Source organism: Staurois parvus, unplaced genomic scaffold (genome assembly GCF_062004578.1).
Source record: "Staurois parvus isolate SC_StPar_1 unplaced genomic scaffold, SC_StPar_1.0 ptg000142l, whole genome shotgun sequence".
Lineage (NCBI taxonomy): Eukaryota > Metazoa > Chordata > Amphibia > Anura > Ranidae > Staurois > Staurois parvus.
Window position 1 is genome coordinate 3737667 of NW_028317938.1, and position 16621 is coordinate 3754287.

At 40.3% G+C, this 16621-nt stretch overlaps 1 protein-coding gene across 1 annotated transcript in view; it reads left to right on the top strand.

The window, feature by feature from the left end:
- The window catches only part of ACACA (acetyl-CoA carboxylase alpha), a 535652-nt gene that overhangs the window by 84695 nt on the left and 434336 nt on the right, over positions 1-16621 (top strand). Inside the window, exons 15-18 of the mRNA XM_089673600.1 lie at positions 1404-1507; positions 4532-4613; positions 11705-11850; positions 13942-14092. Of these exons, the coding sequence (XP_089529726.1) occupies positions 1404-1507; positions 4532-4613; positions 11705-11850; positions 13942-14092 (483 nt within the window). The remainder of the gene's footprint in view (positions 1-1403; positions 1508-4531; positions 4614-11704; positions 11851-13941; positions 14093-16621) is intronic.

Consider the following 16621-nt stretch of genomic DNA (forward strand, 5'->3'; position numbering starts at 1 on the left):
CCTGCACAGCAACCTGTTTGACCCTCCCCTGCCCCTTTCCATCAGTGCTGGGGTCACATTAGCTGAGTGATGGATAATAACTGAGAGAGAAAAAAAACATAGGAATACTAGTCAGTACCAGTGTGCAAAAGTGTATTTGCTTTGGAAGAATAAATCACCTCTAATGTTGAATGTCCTACACGTGTGGTTGTTGCTGCATTATATAAACCTATTAGAATAGGTTTTCACATTTTAGAATGGGGTGCCTCGGGGCTGTCCATAATTTTTAAAGGGTGCCTTGACTGAGAAAAGGTTGAGAACCACTGAACTAAAAAAAACAAAAAACAAAACAGGCAAACCATACAGTGGGATGTAACAACACATCACACTGCTCCTTAACAATGTGAACCAGCGGGCATGCTTTATACAACATATAATGTATACAGACTGGTGTGAACAAGCCCTTAATTTGTATTGGTTATAAGAAATACATTCTCCTACTATCTTTGGGAAGGGGAATGAGGTTACTGCAGGGGATGTCTCTTAATATGACTTCCAAGTCTGTGTAGACTTTGGGGAAAAGCAGTGAGCCAATCAGTTACATTTTATGTGTCATTTACGTATAACTCCAAGATTACTGTGCCATCATTATCCTTCCAAGGCCCAATAAAGTGTAAATTCTGTGAACCTTGTCTTAATAACTCAAATGTATGACCTATATGTGGCTTATTGTTGCTCCTGTTATGTTACTGTAAGTTTATTAACTTAATAAATATAACATAATTCATTTGCTGCAAAAGGAAATCTGTATTTTTCAAAGAAAGTGACTAGGGAAGAAGTAATGAAAAAAAATATATTCAGTACATCTCCGCAATGCCTGCACATTTAAGAGCTTACTGGATTTCTGGCAGGATCAACATGTGTTTTCTGTACTGGCAGTGTTTTTAAAAATGTAGAACATGGAGATGTGCTTGTGTTGAAGAGACATAGTGAATACTTTTGTCTTGATTCTTCCCGTGCACTTTAATTGAAGGTATCCATACCAGAGATATTTAGTTGGGTTGAGAAGGGCCTCTTAAACCTCTTTCGGGTAAATACTGTTTTTATTGTGCAATAATGCCTCCTAATCCTGATTTGTATTCCATAAAATGGCAAAAGGTTTATTTTGCACTGTAAAAGTAAATGGTTGCGATGGAGAAAAATATACTGCCTGAATTATTTTCCCGGACATTTCTTGGGGTTTCAGTGTGTTTATAGAAGATCCTCCTTTTGGATTTTGATGCTACTATCAAATCCTGGGAAACCGACATAAAAGAATTGTACTGTATTTCTAAAAGTATATTCAGCATTACTAAATACATGCATATAAGTAATACATTTAAACTATTGCTTGTAGATTTAAACTTGAATTTCTAATGTCACAGGCTGAGCGCCCAGACACTATGCTGGGAGTTGTATGTGGAGCACTACACGTGGCCGACATGAGTCTCAGGAACAGTGTCTCAAATTTCTTACATTCATTGGAAAGGTAGGTGTTGAAGTGGAGCTTTTTAATATCTTTACAAGTCCTCATGATAAAATTCCTGATATTACAATATACAGAAACAGTATTACATTTCAGCAAAGCCCCACCTGTTATCATTAAAAAACGTTCTTGAATTCCATTCAGTGACTTTGCTTAGGCTGACATGATGTCATCAATATGTTGCAGGCAAGAAGAAGCATTTCCTCAGTGGTCTTTCCCCCTGAAATCTGGAATACTGTGATACACATACAAGATTATTATTCACTTTCTAGCTAGGATTACCAGAAGACTCAAAGCAATAAATCTGCTCACAGATGAGTTGGGGGAGGAGGGGGGGTGCAAAGGAGATACGTGATTAGCAAACAGCATGATCCTTTGCATATGTCCTCAGCTCTTCTGGAGTAGAGACATCAGACAACCTTCCCAATGGAGCTCCCTTCCCACCATCAGGCCGCATAGCAGCCATGTGAACTGCTACGGCTAACATTTGCCATTGGCCGCTGCAGGGGCTGATCTGTGAAGACATTTGTGAACACAGGTATCAGGATATACATAATTGTGTCATTTGTGTTGGCATCTCAGTCTAGCAAGCTGATTGTGACCCTGTATAATGTCTAAACAAAAATAGTGCCATTCTTCTAGAGAACAAAGCAGAGAGTATTTTGCTGACACATTAACATTCTGCACTTGCCATTAAAAATAAAATCTGATGACCGGTCCATGGCAAGTTTAACCACTTGCCCATTGGGCACTTATACCCCCTTCCTGCCCCAGACAATTTTCAGCTTTTAGTGTTGTCGCATTTTTAATGACAATTGTGCGGTCATGCAACACTGAACCCATATGAAATTGTTATCATTTTTTTCACACAAATAGAGCTTTCTTTTGGTAGTATTTAATCACAAATGGGTATTTTATTTTTTGCACTATAAACAACAAAAAGAGCAAAACATTTGGAAAAAAAAAAGGTTTTCTTTGTTTCTATTATAAAATTTTGCAAACAGGTAATTTTTCTCCTTCACTGATGTGCGTTGATGAGGCTGCACTGATAGGCAGCACTGATGGGCACTGATGAGGTGGCATGGATAGGCAGCACTGATGGGCACGGATAGGCTGCACTGATGTGGTGACACTGATGAGGCAGCACTGGTGGGCATTGCTGAGGAGGCACTGATGATGCTGCACTAATATGCAGCAATGGTGGTCACTGATAGGCGGCGCTGACTGGCGGTACTGACTGTTGGCACTGATGGGCGCAACTGCTGGGCAGCACTGATGAGGTGGCACAGATAGGCAGCACTGATGGGCATGGATAGACTGCACTGATGAGGTGGCACTGATGAGGCAGCACTGGTGGGCATTGATGAGGAGGCACTGATGATGCTGCACTAATATGCAGCAATGATGGTCACTGATAGGCGGCGCTGACTGGCGGCGCTGACTGGCGGTACTGACTGTTGGCACTGACAGACGCAACTGCTGGGCAGCATTGATGGGGGGCACTGCTGGGCACTGGTGGATGGCACTGCTGGACACTGATGGATGGCACTGCTGGGCACTGATCATCAGGGCACTGATCATCAGTGCCCTGATGATCAGTGCCGATCTCCTCTGTGATAGCTGCCAGTTATTGTTAGTACTTTGCTCACGCTGTTACAGCATGAGGAAAGTGCTGCTGATAACCGGCAACTGTATTTACTCCGTGATCTGCTGTGTCCAAAGGATACAGTGATCACGGAGATTGCTGGGTGCGCGCCCCTGGGGGCACGTGGGAGGGGACGTTCTGGAAGGACGTCATATGTTGCCCTCCCAGAACTGGGTAACCGCGCTGTAGCCATCATTTGGCAATAGCGCAGTTACCAAGTGGTTAAGGTTTAAATAAAGACTTTTTTTTTTTCAGTTTTTGGACAGAGTGGAGAGGGATTAGAACACCTATTAGGTTTTTATTGCTTTCTGTGCCCATGTTAGGGAGATTCACCCTCTCCATTTGTCCTGTTTACCATTATCATTGAAAGTGAAATAAAAGAAAATCCCTAATTTTGGGCTGTCCCCATAAAATTAATAGAGGTGAAATTTTCTAATGGGGACACTTGTTCTATTGATCTGGGTATCCCCAAGAAACTCCCTTAATTTGCAGGGATTTCCCTGCATTTCCTGTTTTGGCTTTTGGACAGGAAGTGGAGGTAAATCTCCCCAGTGGGACACCTACAACAAAAAATAAACTGACAGTGGTTATAATCCTCCATTACTGAATCCAAAATGGAAAAAAAATGTTTTGCCTATATTCCTACTTTAATATAGTACTACAACATAAAGGATTTCTTTTATGGTTTCCTGCAAAATTGTACTGCACTTGCTATGCTGTGTAGCATGAATAATGTTACGGGTGAATTTTTCCACACTCTGAGGAGAGTAACCATGTGAACCAGACAAAAAGAAATGCCTGATCAAATCAAAAATATGAATATCTATAATTAATATACCAGTGATTTCAGTAGGAGAATAAAATGATTTAAAGATGAATGTAGCAGTGTTGTTTTGCTTCAGGCTTGTATGCTGGCGATATACTATGTTGGAATAGATCTAAACAATTACATTTGAGTGTTGTGTAGCAGTTCGTTGTGATATGTTTTAGAAGTACATCAGCATTAAAATACTTTTAAACATACAAATGTTTTCACCGTGGACTAGTTTAGTATATTAGAATGAATACAATATTTTCTGAAATACTTTTATAAATATGCTGCTGCACGGCAATGCTCTTTAAACATACAACAAAGGTGTTATTTTCAGCTAAAGAAAACAAAGGCAATAAAAACAACCTATGAAGTGTTTGCTTTTATCTTCAAACCAGCTCTAGAAGATAAGTGAGCAGTACTTTGGTTGCTAACAGATTTCAAATCAGCTTCAGCTTGTATTGCCTTTTTCACTCGCTATGTTTGTAGATTTAATCCAGTTTTTCCCATTGCTTAATTTATTGCGGAGTTTCCACTTCTGTTTACTTTTAATTACTTTTTTTTTTTTTAGGGGGCAAGTGTTACCAGCACACACGTTGTTAAATACAGTAGATGTAGAACTCATCTATGAGGGGGAGAAATATGTGCTTAAGGTAAATTTGTTTTATTGTTTGAGTATTTACGGATTTCACTACTTCTTTGTTAAGAGTCCATGAACATTGTATTTATATGTACAGTATATGTCCTGTAAATTTAAAGTAGTAGTAAAAAAAAAAACAATCCAGGCCCCCTGCAAGGTAAAGGCATTGCATACTAGCACAATATGAAAGACTTACCTTACAACGAAGCCCTCCAGCAGCACAATGTCACCACTGGCAGGGGTTCCATCTTTACTTGGTCTTTCTTCGGGGTTCGTGGGCTCTGGTCATTGGAAAGGCTGAGCCGTGATCACCTCAATCCCACATATGCACACGGGAGACACAACTGCGTCACAGGGTCCCTAAACATGCTGTCCCTTCAGAGTGCAGTGTGAATGCTGCAAAATGTGAATATTTCCTAAATTATTATTATAATACGGGGTTTATATAGCACCAACAGTGGTGCACGCTTAGGATATATTCATTTTACCTACATGAAAGCTTTTATTATAAGCTTACCTGTAGGTAAAAGTTGCAAAGCGGAGTTTACTAGCACTTTAATAAAGTCATTGGCCTGTTCTTGTTGGGACAGTTAAATCTTGTATTGGTTAATATGATACTTCAGGCTAGCAGTACTAGGGTTATTGGTTCGAATCCCAGCCACGGAACCACCTGCCTGGAGTTTGCATGTTCTGCGTGGGTTTCCTCTGGGTACTCCGGTTTCCTCCCACACTCCAAAGACATGCTGGTAGGTTAATTGGATCCAGTCTAAATTGGCCCTAGTATATGTATGTATGAATGTAAGTTAGGGATCTTAGATAACCCCTTGAGGGTTAGGGACTGATGTGAATGTACAATGTATATGTAAAGCTCTGCATAAATTGATGGCGCTATATAAGTACCTGAAATAAATAAATAAAAAGAAAATTTGTGAATAAAAACAGTCTTTATTGTTTCTGGAAGTAACTAGTACTAGCAGAACCGTAATGCTGTTGGAAACGGTGTAATTTTTTCTCTGTCACTTATTGGGGGACGCAAGAACTCCTATACTGTCAGGTTGTACTGCTGCCTACAGGAAAACTGGAGACTAACAACAAAAAAGCATTAGTCAGCACAAAATATCCCCACCCACAACCATCATGCCTAATGTGCGTGTTCTCTTTAACTGTTCTCTGTTTGGAAGATTTTTATGCTATTAACAGCTGCTGGTAGATTCATGCTGGATATGTTAAATCCTGCAAGTCTCCCCAGTCATCCCTCAAATACCGGTTTCCTCGTTTTTACTGCTGTTCAATCCGTGATAGCCCCCCAATTTCTGGAAATTGCTGCAGGCATCTGCAGATGCCAGTAGATTTAGGCCGGATGGGGAAATCTTGGAAATTTCTCTTTGCGACAGTCTTGTGGTTGATAGTGACTATGGGGTTTATTTACTAAAGCTGGAGAGTCCAAAATCAGACTCCCTTCTGCATAGAAACCAATCAACTTCTAACCTCAGCTTGTTCAATGAAGCTTTGGCAATGAAACCTGGAAGCTGATTGGTTTCTATGCAGAAGGGAGCCTGATTTTGGACTCTCCAGCTTTAGTAAATAAACCCCTATGTGTCTGTGTACCAGTTGACACATGACTGTTCTGGTCAAACTAGGCCATATTATCTTGGGATTCCTTGTGGAGTTATCAGTCCAGAGTTTTTCTATCCCTGTCTCTGCAACTCACTCAGGCTTATGCTAGGTTGAGGCTGCACTGCTATAAGGTTATTATATTATTATAAGTAATATTAAAGGTTTTATTTATAAAAAAAAGCGGTAATGCTTACCGGTTCTGTGCAACAATATTGCACAGAGCAGTCTCTTACCTTCTCTTTGACCGTTCCCTGCCTGTGCTGTCTGCTCCTTCTTTCTCCAGGTACCTCCTTAGCGAGTCATGTGCTCTGGGGGCACCCATGCGCATGCACTCCAGAGCCAGGCTGTGTCTGACCATATGCACAGTACTATAGTAAGCCATGCCCTGCTTCCTCCTGCTAGACCAGGAAGTTGGCGGAGTGGTGCCGTAAATGGGACCGGAGTCCTGGAGCTGGGAAAGTGCTCGATGATGGAGGGGGTAGGAAAGATAGTAGGGAGTTTTTTCATTCTTCAAGCAAAGAGCGCATGAAAATAAAAAAAATAGACTTTTTGCGTATATGGTATTTTCTACAGTAGCAACTATTGTGTTTTGAGTATTTTTTTTTTTTTTTTGGTGCTTCGGCCACACAAGCTAAATGTTAATACTTACTTCCTCTCTAGCTGAATTTAATAATTCAGCTCTAAAATGCGGGGAGAGCACAGGCGCACATGCATATATGGACTCACAGTTGTCCTCTCTCCTGTATCACAATGAGGGTGGAGTTATCGTACTGCCTGCCGCTTCAGACAACACAGGTGGAAATGATGGCAGGAGACTGTAGTCTAAGATGTTTTTGGCCCTCCTGTTCACCCCAACTTGGTTGGTACTGGGCCCCTCACAAGTGTTTAGCTGCTAGCTGATCTGGGTGGCTTCGTCTAAAAGTTGTATTTTGCTATGGGAGAAAAACTTGTTGATTTCATCACACATATTGCGTTCCTACAGACTGCTGTCAAGGAGTTGGTGGTGTCACTGTTTTAAGGAGCCATGGACAAGCTGCACAGAGGGCTAATGCTTCTTGTTAGCGCAGAACTACATACTTAGACCATGGCCAGTTAGGTGCCTGTGGTGTTTAATGATTGAACTGGATGGACTTTTGCCTTTTTTCAACCAGACTATGTAACTCTAAAGCCTTCTCATACTGATGTTCAGGTGCTTCCTTGGTTGTCATATGTTAAATTGTTCACAAGCAGCAGCACCTTCTCAAAAACAGTTAATTATAATATTTTCACCACAATGCTTCACCCTGCCCAGGGCTGCTGACCGGGCCCAATACAGTCTACTTGACATACCCCCCCCCCCCCCCGAACATATCAAAACTATATTTTCACAAAAAATAAACTAAAATCATTATTAGCGGACACAAACATAACATAAATTATGAAAGTCATGCTTAAATGTAAAAGATAAACCTGTATTGAGTCAATAAAAGGAGGTCTTGGGACTCATTCACATAAGTGCTGTGGCCTGTACGGTGTGAATCTGTGTTTTTGTTTTTTTTATGTGGCTATTGCTTTGTGCAGGCAGCCTATGTTATGCTATGGGGGTGGAACAGCTGTATGAACACAGCCTAAAGTCCTCATTTGGCAGGCATGTGGATGCAGATATATAAAATAATTAAATAAAAGCGAGCGCTATCCGGAAATCTGAAAGCAGCTAGAACACCAAAAGGTAACCAAGAGAAAACCTTCAAATAAAATACATAAACATATATATATAAAGACCATATATAAGGTGCAGCGCTATAATAACATATAAAACACAAAAGTGCCAATATCAAATCACACTGCGGTGAAGTTAGATGAGATGAATAATAGTCTTGAAATAAATCAGGAGTGGGGATCCAAACGATCCTAATAGGTGCGTGGGATAAGATTCTGTGCAGCACACGGTGACTCTGAGGTAAGAATTACGCACTCACCAGAAGTGCGTCAAAAAAAAGCATGTGGGTTTTATCCTGTAATATCAGAAAACGATCATCCGTTGCCAAGATAGAGATAGAATCCTACACCTTCCAGATCGTCCCTTGGGTATGTGCTTCAAATTTCATAAGCGCATCTCAGGCATATCACCATCCGGGGTCCCCTTTTAAGGCAGATTCTGCAAGTGGGGACTCTCATAGAAGAGAGCCCAATAAGGGACACCACATAGTGTAATACCGTATGAGCTAGGTTTATTGAAGATGCAGCATGAAAATGAATACAAAGCAGTAAAATAGAATAGAACACTGACCAGATACTGTAAAGGATGACCACCGGCGGTGGTCAGACGTCCAGATAATGCAGCCCCTCTGACGCGTTTCGTGCAGTGCACGTTATCAAAGGGTCCTGGGCTGGACCCTTTGATAACGTGCACTGCACGAAACGCGTCAGGGGGGTGCATTATCTGGACGTCTGACCACCGCCGGTGGTCATCCTTTACAGTATCTGGTCAGTGTTCTATTCTATTTTACTGCTTTGTATTCATTTTCATGCTGCATCTTCAATAAACCTAGCTCATACGGTATTACACTATGTGGTGTCCCTTATTGGGCTCTCTTCTATGAGAGTCCCCACTTGCAGAATCTGCCTTAAAAGGGGACCCCGGATGGTGATATGCCTGAGATGCGCTTATGAAATTTGAAGCACATACCCAAGGGACGATCTGGAAGGTGTAGGATTCTATCTCTATCTTGGCAACGGATGATCGTTTTCTGATATTACAGGATAAAACCCACATGCGTTTTTTTGACGCACTTCTGGTGAGTGCGTAATTCTTACCTCAGAGTCACCGTGTGCTGCACAGAATCTTATCCCACGCACCTATTAGGATCGTTTGGATCCCCACTCCTGATTTATTTCAAGACTATTATTCATCTCATCTAACTTCACCGCAGTGTGATTTGATATTGGCACTTTTGTGTTTTATATGTTATTATAGCGCTGCACCTTATATATGGTCTTTATATATATATGGTTATGTATGTGGATGCAGATGTATGGTCCCCGAACATTGACAGTGTGCATTCGGGGTCATTCACCCACACCTGTACACCTATCAAATTAGGACCCGCAGCTGTGTTCATACAGCCGCTGCATCCTCATAGAGTAGCAGATGGCTCCCACTGCACAAACAAACCACTCATTCACACAGTATGCGCCATAGAACCCATTTGAATAAGCCCTTAATTTTTAAATGTTTTTTTTGTAAGACTATTTTTACAAATGTTACACTTTTTTTTACATTATTTGTTTCATTTTTTAAAAATGATTTTTTTACAATTGTTATTTTTTACATTTAAAAAAAAATTAATTTTTTGCATTTTTTTTCAATGCTGTGGGGTCTAAAAAGATCCCTGTCATCTCACCTTTAAAACCGAGAAAAGAATTGAGGACACAGATTCTTCAATTCCTTTCTCTGCAGCCTCAGCTACACAGAAATTGAATGAACAGGAGACAGAGACTCCTGTTCATTCATAAACTAAAGCATAGTAAACACAGGACACCTGTGGACACAGGAGTGATCAATAGCAATCACACACTTTGCCCTTTCAAAAAAGGAAGGAGCCAGTAAATGACATATTTACTGGCTTCCTCTGCTTGCCATCCTAACAGTGACACATCCCCTGTACCCACAGCACTGGTGGGAGAGGAGAGCTGGTAGTACTGCGGGAATAGGGGGGGTCAGCACAGTGAAAGGGGGGCACACGGGGGAATCGGAAGTGGGCACAACAAGAAGAGGGATCGGTGGGGGGTGCAATTACAGAACAATGCCCTGTGTCTGTGTCTCCCTGCAACAGCTGAAAGCTGGTGTCAGAAAAAGAAACTGACTTTCAGCTACTTCAGAGAGCTGCACCGGGCATCCTTCTGTAATTGCTTCTCCTGCCCGCCGCACCAATTCCCTCTGCTGTCAAGGTCCCCATGTGTGCCCAGGCCCCCTACAAGAGGAATGGTGGTTCTCTCCTAATAGCAACCCTGACCCTGTCATATCTAAGTGGTCAGTGCAGTTCCTTTCTTGCTTTTCTGTCTTCTATCTTTTGGAGGGCACAGTACTGACCAGAGCACCTCTTATAGGCCTCTTCATTGCGTTTTGGTATTTGGATTTTTTACTCCAAAGCCTTTTTTTTGTTTGGCCTTGGCTACTTTCTCTGGCATGCAAAGTGGGTCACTCTACATATGCAATAACTTGCAGGACCCGGTTCCACTTGTGTGAAGGACTGAGGCAGGTTGGTTGTGGTTGTGGACATTGTTATCCTGTTCGGTTTTTTCGTTTGCCAGTGTCCATTTCTCTTGTCGGTGTGAGTATATCCCCTCAGTCCCTCAGCGGCCTCCAAGTAGAGGATTTTGAAGTGCATACAAAAATCTTATTTTCTCTCCTTTCTTTACTCACCTATGTACATAATATACAGTATATCTCCACTGTACTAATTCAAAGGTATTCTATTAGGGATAAGCAGTATAGACCAGCATTTCTCAACCTTTTCTCAGTCATGACACCATTTAAAACTGTATGAAATCCCAAGGCACCCCAGTCTAAAATGTAAAAAAAAACCCTAAATTTTACTTATCAGTGGGAAACGTGAACCTGGGACAATGCACACAACTGCTTTGATGAAATTACCTTCACAGCCAAATCCCCCCTTCACATCAGTTTTCCCCATCACATCAGTCCAGTTGCACTATTCCCAACGCACACGTTCCTGAAGATTGCTGTTCAGTATTGATGAATGCTGCAGTGACCACAGGCTGGGACCCATAGACACTCAATGCAAAGAAATATCACCAGCACTCCAGAGATTCCAAACAAGTCCAAAGCTATATTTCCTGATCACATGGTACAAAGCCAACAATTTGAAGCCACACAAGACCTCTTCTCCAGGCATGACGAGGGGGCCCTGCATAGCTCCGAAAAAATTGCCTTTGTATAAACAATGTGACCATAAAATAAAGCTTTGGACCTCTTTGAGGAATCTCTGGTGTGCTGATTACATTTCTTCCCATCACATCAGTGGCACCCCTTCATGTCAGAGACCCGATCACATCAGAGGCCCCCTATAAATGACAGCCCCTCCAATCCTGGGCAAACTGGGTCCCATGCTCACAGCAATCCAGGGTGCCCCAGTACCCTAGTAGAGAAACGCTGGAGTAAACAGTAGCAGAGTGCAGTTTCACCTCTAATTTGCTTGCAGCATATTTTGTAAATTCTTCTCCACTCCAGTTCGAAAGTATGGCTTGTTTTAAAGAGAAAACCATGCAGATGTAAAGGTAAAGGTTAAAAAAAACAAAACAAAACAAAAAAAACAATGGACCACCTTGTTTTTTTTGCTTTCACTCTGTTTCTGTTGTGTGATGCTGCTGGTTCAAAAACTAAGATATTTTAATCACATTTGCAGATCGTTTTTATATAGTTAATATTATATGTAATGAATGGACATAACCAATACTCATAATATTGTTTTATGATAAATTTAGGTTACACGTCAGTCTCCAAATTCTTACGTAGTGATAATGAACCACTCGTATGTAGAAGTGGATGTGCACAGGTTGAGCGACGGAGGCCTGCTTTTGTCATATGATGGCAGCAGCTACACTACATATATTAAAGAAGAAATTGATAGGTAACCCTCATACCCCTGTTTTGTATGCCTGTTTGTATTTGTTAACAATAATTTCCAGTGTTTTTCTGTGTAAAAAGATCACGAGAAAAAGGAATAGAAGCTTTAATGTTTTTTTTTTAATTTGCAAAAGATGCCCTTGAATATGGGATGATCAGCCTCTGTTCTATAAATAAAAACTGTTTGCTTCAAACGGGGAATGCTCTATAAAGGGGTGTATATCACAACCCAAGAAAAAAAATGACAAATACAATGAATAGGAGTAGAATTGTCCCATAGTTGCATATCGCAGTTCTTATTATATAAAGGATATACAGACCCTCCTGTGGAGTGTAAGGCCCAATGTCAAGACTTTATAATCAAAATGTGGACTCAGCACTCTGTATATTTCCAAATTATCAGTTGCTTCCTTCCCTTCCAAATAGCAATCAGAGAGTGGTCATATATGTGACTGAAAAATTGAGTCCCAGAGTCTACTCTTTATGTATTCGGCCTTCCAAAGGTGAATAACACAAATGTTGTGGTCCAGAGGAGGTGATTGGGGTCACAACTGGATGGTTAAGTGGACCCTTCCTGGCTGGTGTTTGCTGCCTTCCTCTCACAGACCTCCATGTGTTATAAATTATATTCTCAATGTATCAACTTAATACTGTGGTCAGAGGAGGTCATAGAAGCATGTAAACAGCATTTCGAAAGTATAAATTTCCTCCCTCTCACAGATTCCATACAAACACCTTGAAAGTTCATCCAAATATGGAACAGATTTCCATCACACATGAAAGTATTGGCTCTATCTTTTGTAATCCATGAATATAGCCATCTTTAGGGACCTCATCGCCATCAGGCAGGTTCATTTAATAATAATCTGTTATGATGTGCACAGAGTCCCATTAGTGGGGGGTAATACAGAAAATGGAAGACCATTCAAACACTTAATATAACATCATATGATCATAACCAAATCCCACAGTGGTAAGGGTATCAACTGGTATGATAGATAATGGCAAACCAGGGCTGGTTCAGCTCTTGAAAGAGTGTCACATCAATTCAGTCATTCCCCTATATTATACTTATCAATCAGGCCATAATAATTCTTTGCTGGTATCTAGTAGACAAGCAATAGTGAAGCTGGTGGCAGTAAAATATGCCTGACCGGTTTCGCCAGGTTAAACTGGCTGCATCAAAGGCACTGGTCCTTTTCAACTAATGGGTATTTCTCTTACTAGAGCAGGCTAGGGTACAAGCTTGCATAGGCTTAGTTTCTTGGTTGACATAGATACACGCATACATATACACACATCCTTTAGAAAAGTGTAGATGTGGATGGGGACTTAAAGGATGTCCATCTCAGAATAATATGCTGTGTATTTTTTTCTCATTCAATGTTTTGTTAAATTTTCAAATGTTAGGTTTCAAAAGGGGGTTACAATGCTTGTTATCATCACTCCAGTGACTTCTCATAATGGTGCAGCAGTACGTATGTGATACTGCTTTCAGGTCCATGTTGCATTGTCCAGTAAGAAACAATTCTCAGGGCAAGAAAGAAAAGAGGGGAAGGAAGGCCAAGTTCAAACGAAAGGAAGAGCAGAAGGGTTGGGTTGAGCAGACACCTTGGGATTGTGGGTCGATCCCACTCAAGATAACCAGCGCTATCCCAGATGCCTAGAGATCTAGCAGTTGCTGGTAAAATCTGCTTGATAAGTACCTAGGGATTCATTGTTGACAATTTTTTTAAACCAAGGCATAGTATCTAGTAATTTAACCATTATTTTTTTGTTAGAGAATGTCCATTAGAGTCTGGATTTAACTTCTGCTAGAGTAAGGAAGCTAGAGAGCCGTGCTTTTATCTAAAAACACTTGTCCATAATTATTGGGCAATTGGACATGACCACCAGATATGGAAAAAGGTGCTTGGCTGAACAACCCATAAAAGTCAGGGAAGCTCCCTAGTATTGTATGTGCACTTGGGGATATAGTACCATCACGTTAGCACCTTATAATTGGTTTCCATAGCATTCACATTTTGAGAGAGAACAATTGGATGGTGCAGCATATTTGGGACCACATTTCAGGATGCTATTTGTTTTTAAACAGGTACCGCATCACTATTGGAAATAAAACCTGTGTTTTTGAGAAAGAAAATGATCCCTCAATCCTGCGCTCCCCTTCAGCTGGCAAGCTTATACAGTATGTGGTGGAGGATGGTGGCCATGTGTTTGCTGGACAGTGCTACGCTGAGATAGAGGTATCGTAGAACAAGCAAATAATCATTAGCTTCTTAAATACTGTATATTTTGTTTAATTTTATCCTATGTGCAGTCAATTAGGTGAAGCTAGGTGTGAATTTTGAAATCCAAGTAAGTCTAACAAGTATTAATTTCCTTGATGTGTCCTGTAAACAAAACATTTGACTGAAAGACTTGAAAACAAGCTGTGAGATGTAATATATCCCTTCATGACACCTTAGGGTAGCTATGGAAAGTTACAATCACTTAGTCAACATGTAAACACTAGCAGGTAGCTAAGGAAGTGGTTGGGGACTGTGACAACTATATGTTATACTCTCCTACAGAATCTATCTAAGCAGAGGAACCATGCTATTAATACCTTTGCAAGATGCACAGTAATTATAACTACATTACAATTATAAATAATCCTTTTTGGTGGGGAAAAGCTAACCTAAATATAAAGTTTATGTTGTAAACTGTGAACTGTTCAAATTTGAATCCTTCTTAAATCTTAAATGAATCAAGTATATTAGAAATAATGTTAAAAGATTAACCACTTGCCATCCGGAAGATTTACCACCCTTAATGACCAGGCCACTTTTTGCTATTCTGCATTGCATTATTTCAACTGGTAATTGCACGGTCATACAATGCTGTACCCAAACAAAACTTCTGTCCTTTTTTTTTTCACACAAACGGAGCTTTCCTTTGGTGGTATTTGATAACCACTGGGTTTTTTATTTTTTGTGATATAAACTAAAAAAGATCCCAACATTTTCTACTTTCTGTTATACAAAATATCCAATAAACTCAAAGTTAGTCATAAATTTAGGCCAAAATTTATTCTGTCAAATTTCTTTGGTAAAAAAAATCCCAATAAGTGTATAGTCTTTGGTTTATGTGAAAGTTATAGCATCTACAAACTATGGTATATTGGAATTTACACAGCTTTTACTTTCTGACTGCCTATCACATTTCTTGAGGTACTAAAATGCCATGGCAGTACAAACACCCCCCAAATGACCCCTTTTCAGAAAGCAGACACCCTAAGCTATTTGCTGAGATGCATGTTGAGTCCATGAAACTTTTATTTTTTCCACAATTTTTTCGAAAATGACAAAAAAAGAAAACTTTTTTTACACAAAGTTGTCACCTAAATGATATTTTGCCCACACATGCCATGGGTATACGTGGAATTGCACCCCAAAATATATTCTGCTACTTCTGAGTATGGGGATACCACATGTGAGAGACTTTTTGGCAGCCTAGTCGCATACAGGAGCCCGAAATGCAAAGACCCCTTCGAAAGCCTGAAGGTGCATAGTTCCTTCATTTCACTTCCTCACTGCCTATCACAGTTTCAGAGGCTCTGAAATTCGATTATAGCAACCCCCCCCCCCCCCAAATTACCCCTTTTTGGAAAGTAGACATTCCGAGGAATTTAATAAGAGGCATGGTGAGTATTTTGCCAATCTAATTTTTTGTCACAAGGTTTTGAAAAAGAAAAAATATATTTTCGTTTTCTTTATTCATTTTCCAAAAACTTGTGGCGACAAACGAGATCTGCAAAATATTCACCATGCCTCATCAAATTCCTTGGGGGGCCTACTTTCCAAAAAGGAGTCATATGGGGAGGGGGGGTTGTACTATTTTGGCATTTCAGGGCCTCTGCAACTTTGATACGTAGTCAGGACGTGTAATGAGGAAATAAAATCGTGCTTATTGGATTTTGGGCTAGACTGCCAGCCTTTCACATACTTGGGAGAAGTAGCAGAATATGTTTTAGGGTGTAATTCCACATATAACCATGGCATGTGTGAGCAATATATGATTTAAGTGATAACTTTGTGTAATTTTTTTTTTTTCTGTAATTTTGCAAAAAACTTGTAAAAAATAAATTATTCTATTGACTCAACATGCCTCTCAGCAAATAGTTTGGGGTGTCTACTTTCCAAAAAGGGGTCATTTGGGTGGGTTTCATGCTATCCTTGAATTTTATGCCCAACATTAGCACACATCACCCACTCTTCCAATCACTTGAAGTCCAGCCCTTTTCTGACACTTTGTTCACATGAAAAAAATCTGTATTTTTTGCTAGAAATTATTTTGAAACCCCAAGCATTATATATTTTCTTAAAGCAGAGTCTCCAGAGAATAAAATAGTGGGTGTTGCAATTTTTTACACACAGTACTTGTGCAGCGATCTTTGAAACGCAAATTTAAAAACAAATACACTTTTTTCATTTTAATGCACAAAAACACAATATATTGGCCAATTGTTTGGTACAATAAAAAAGATGGTATTACGCCGAGTAAATAAATACCAAACATGACATGTTTTAAAACTGTGCACGCCCCGTGCAACGGCAACAAATTACATTCATTTTTAATATCCATAGGCGACGCTTTAAAATCCTTTACAGGCTACCACTTTAGATTTACAGAGGAGATCTAGTGCTAGAATTACTGCCCTCAATCTGACATTTGATGCGATACCTCACATGCATGGTGCAACCGCTGTTTACATATTGACACGGGGCCAACTC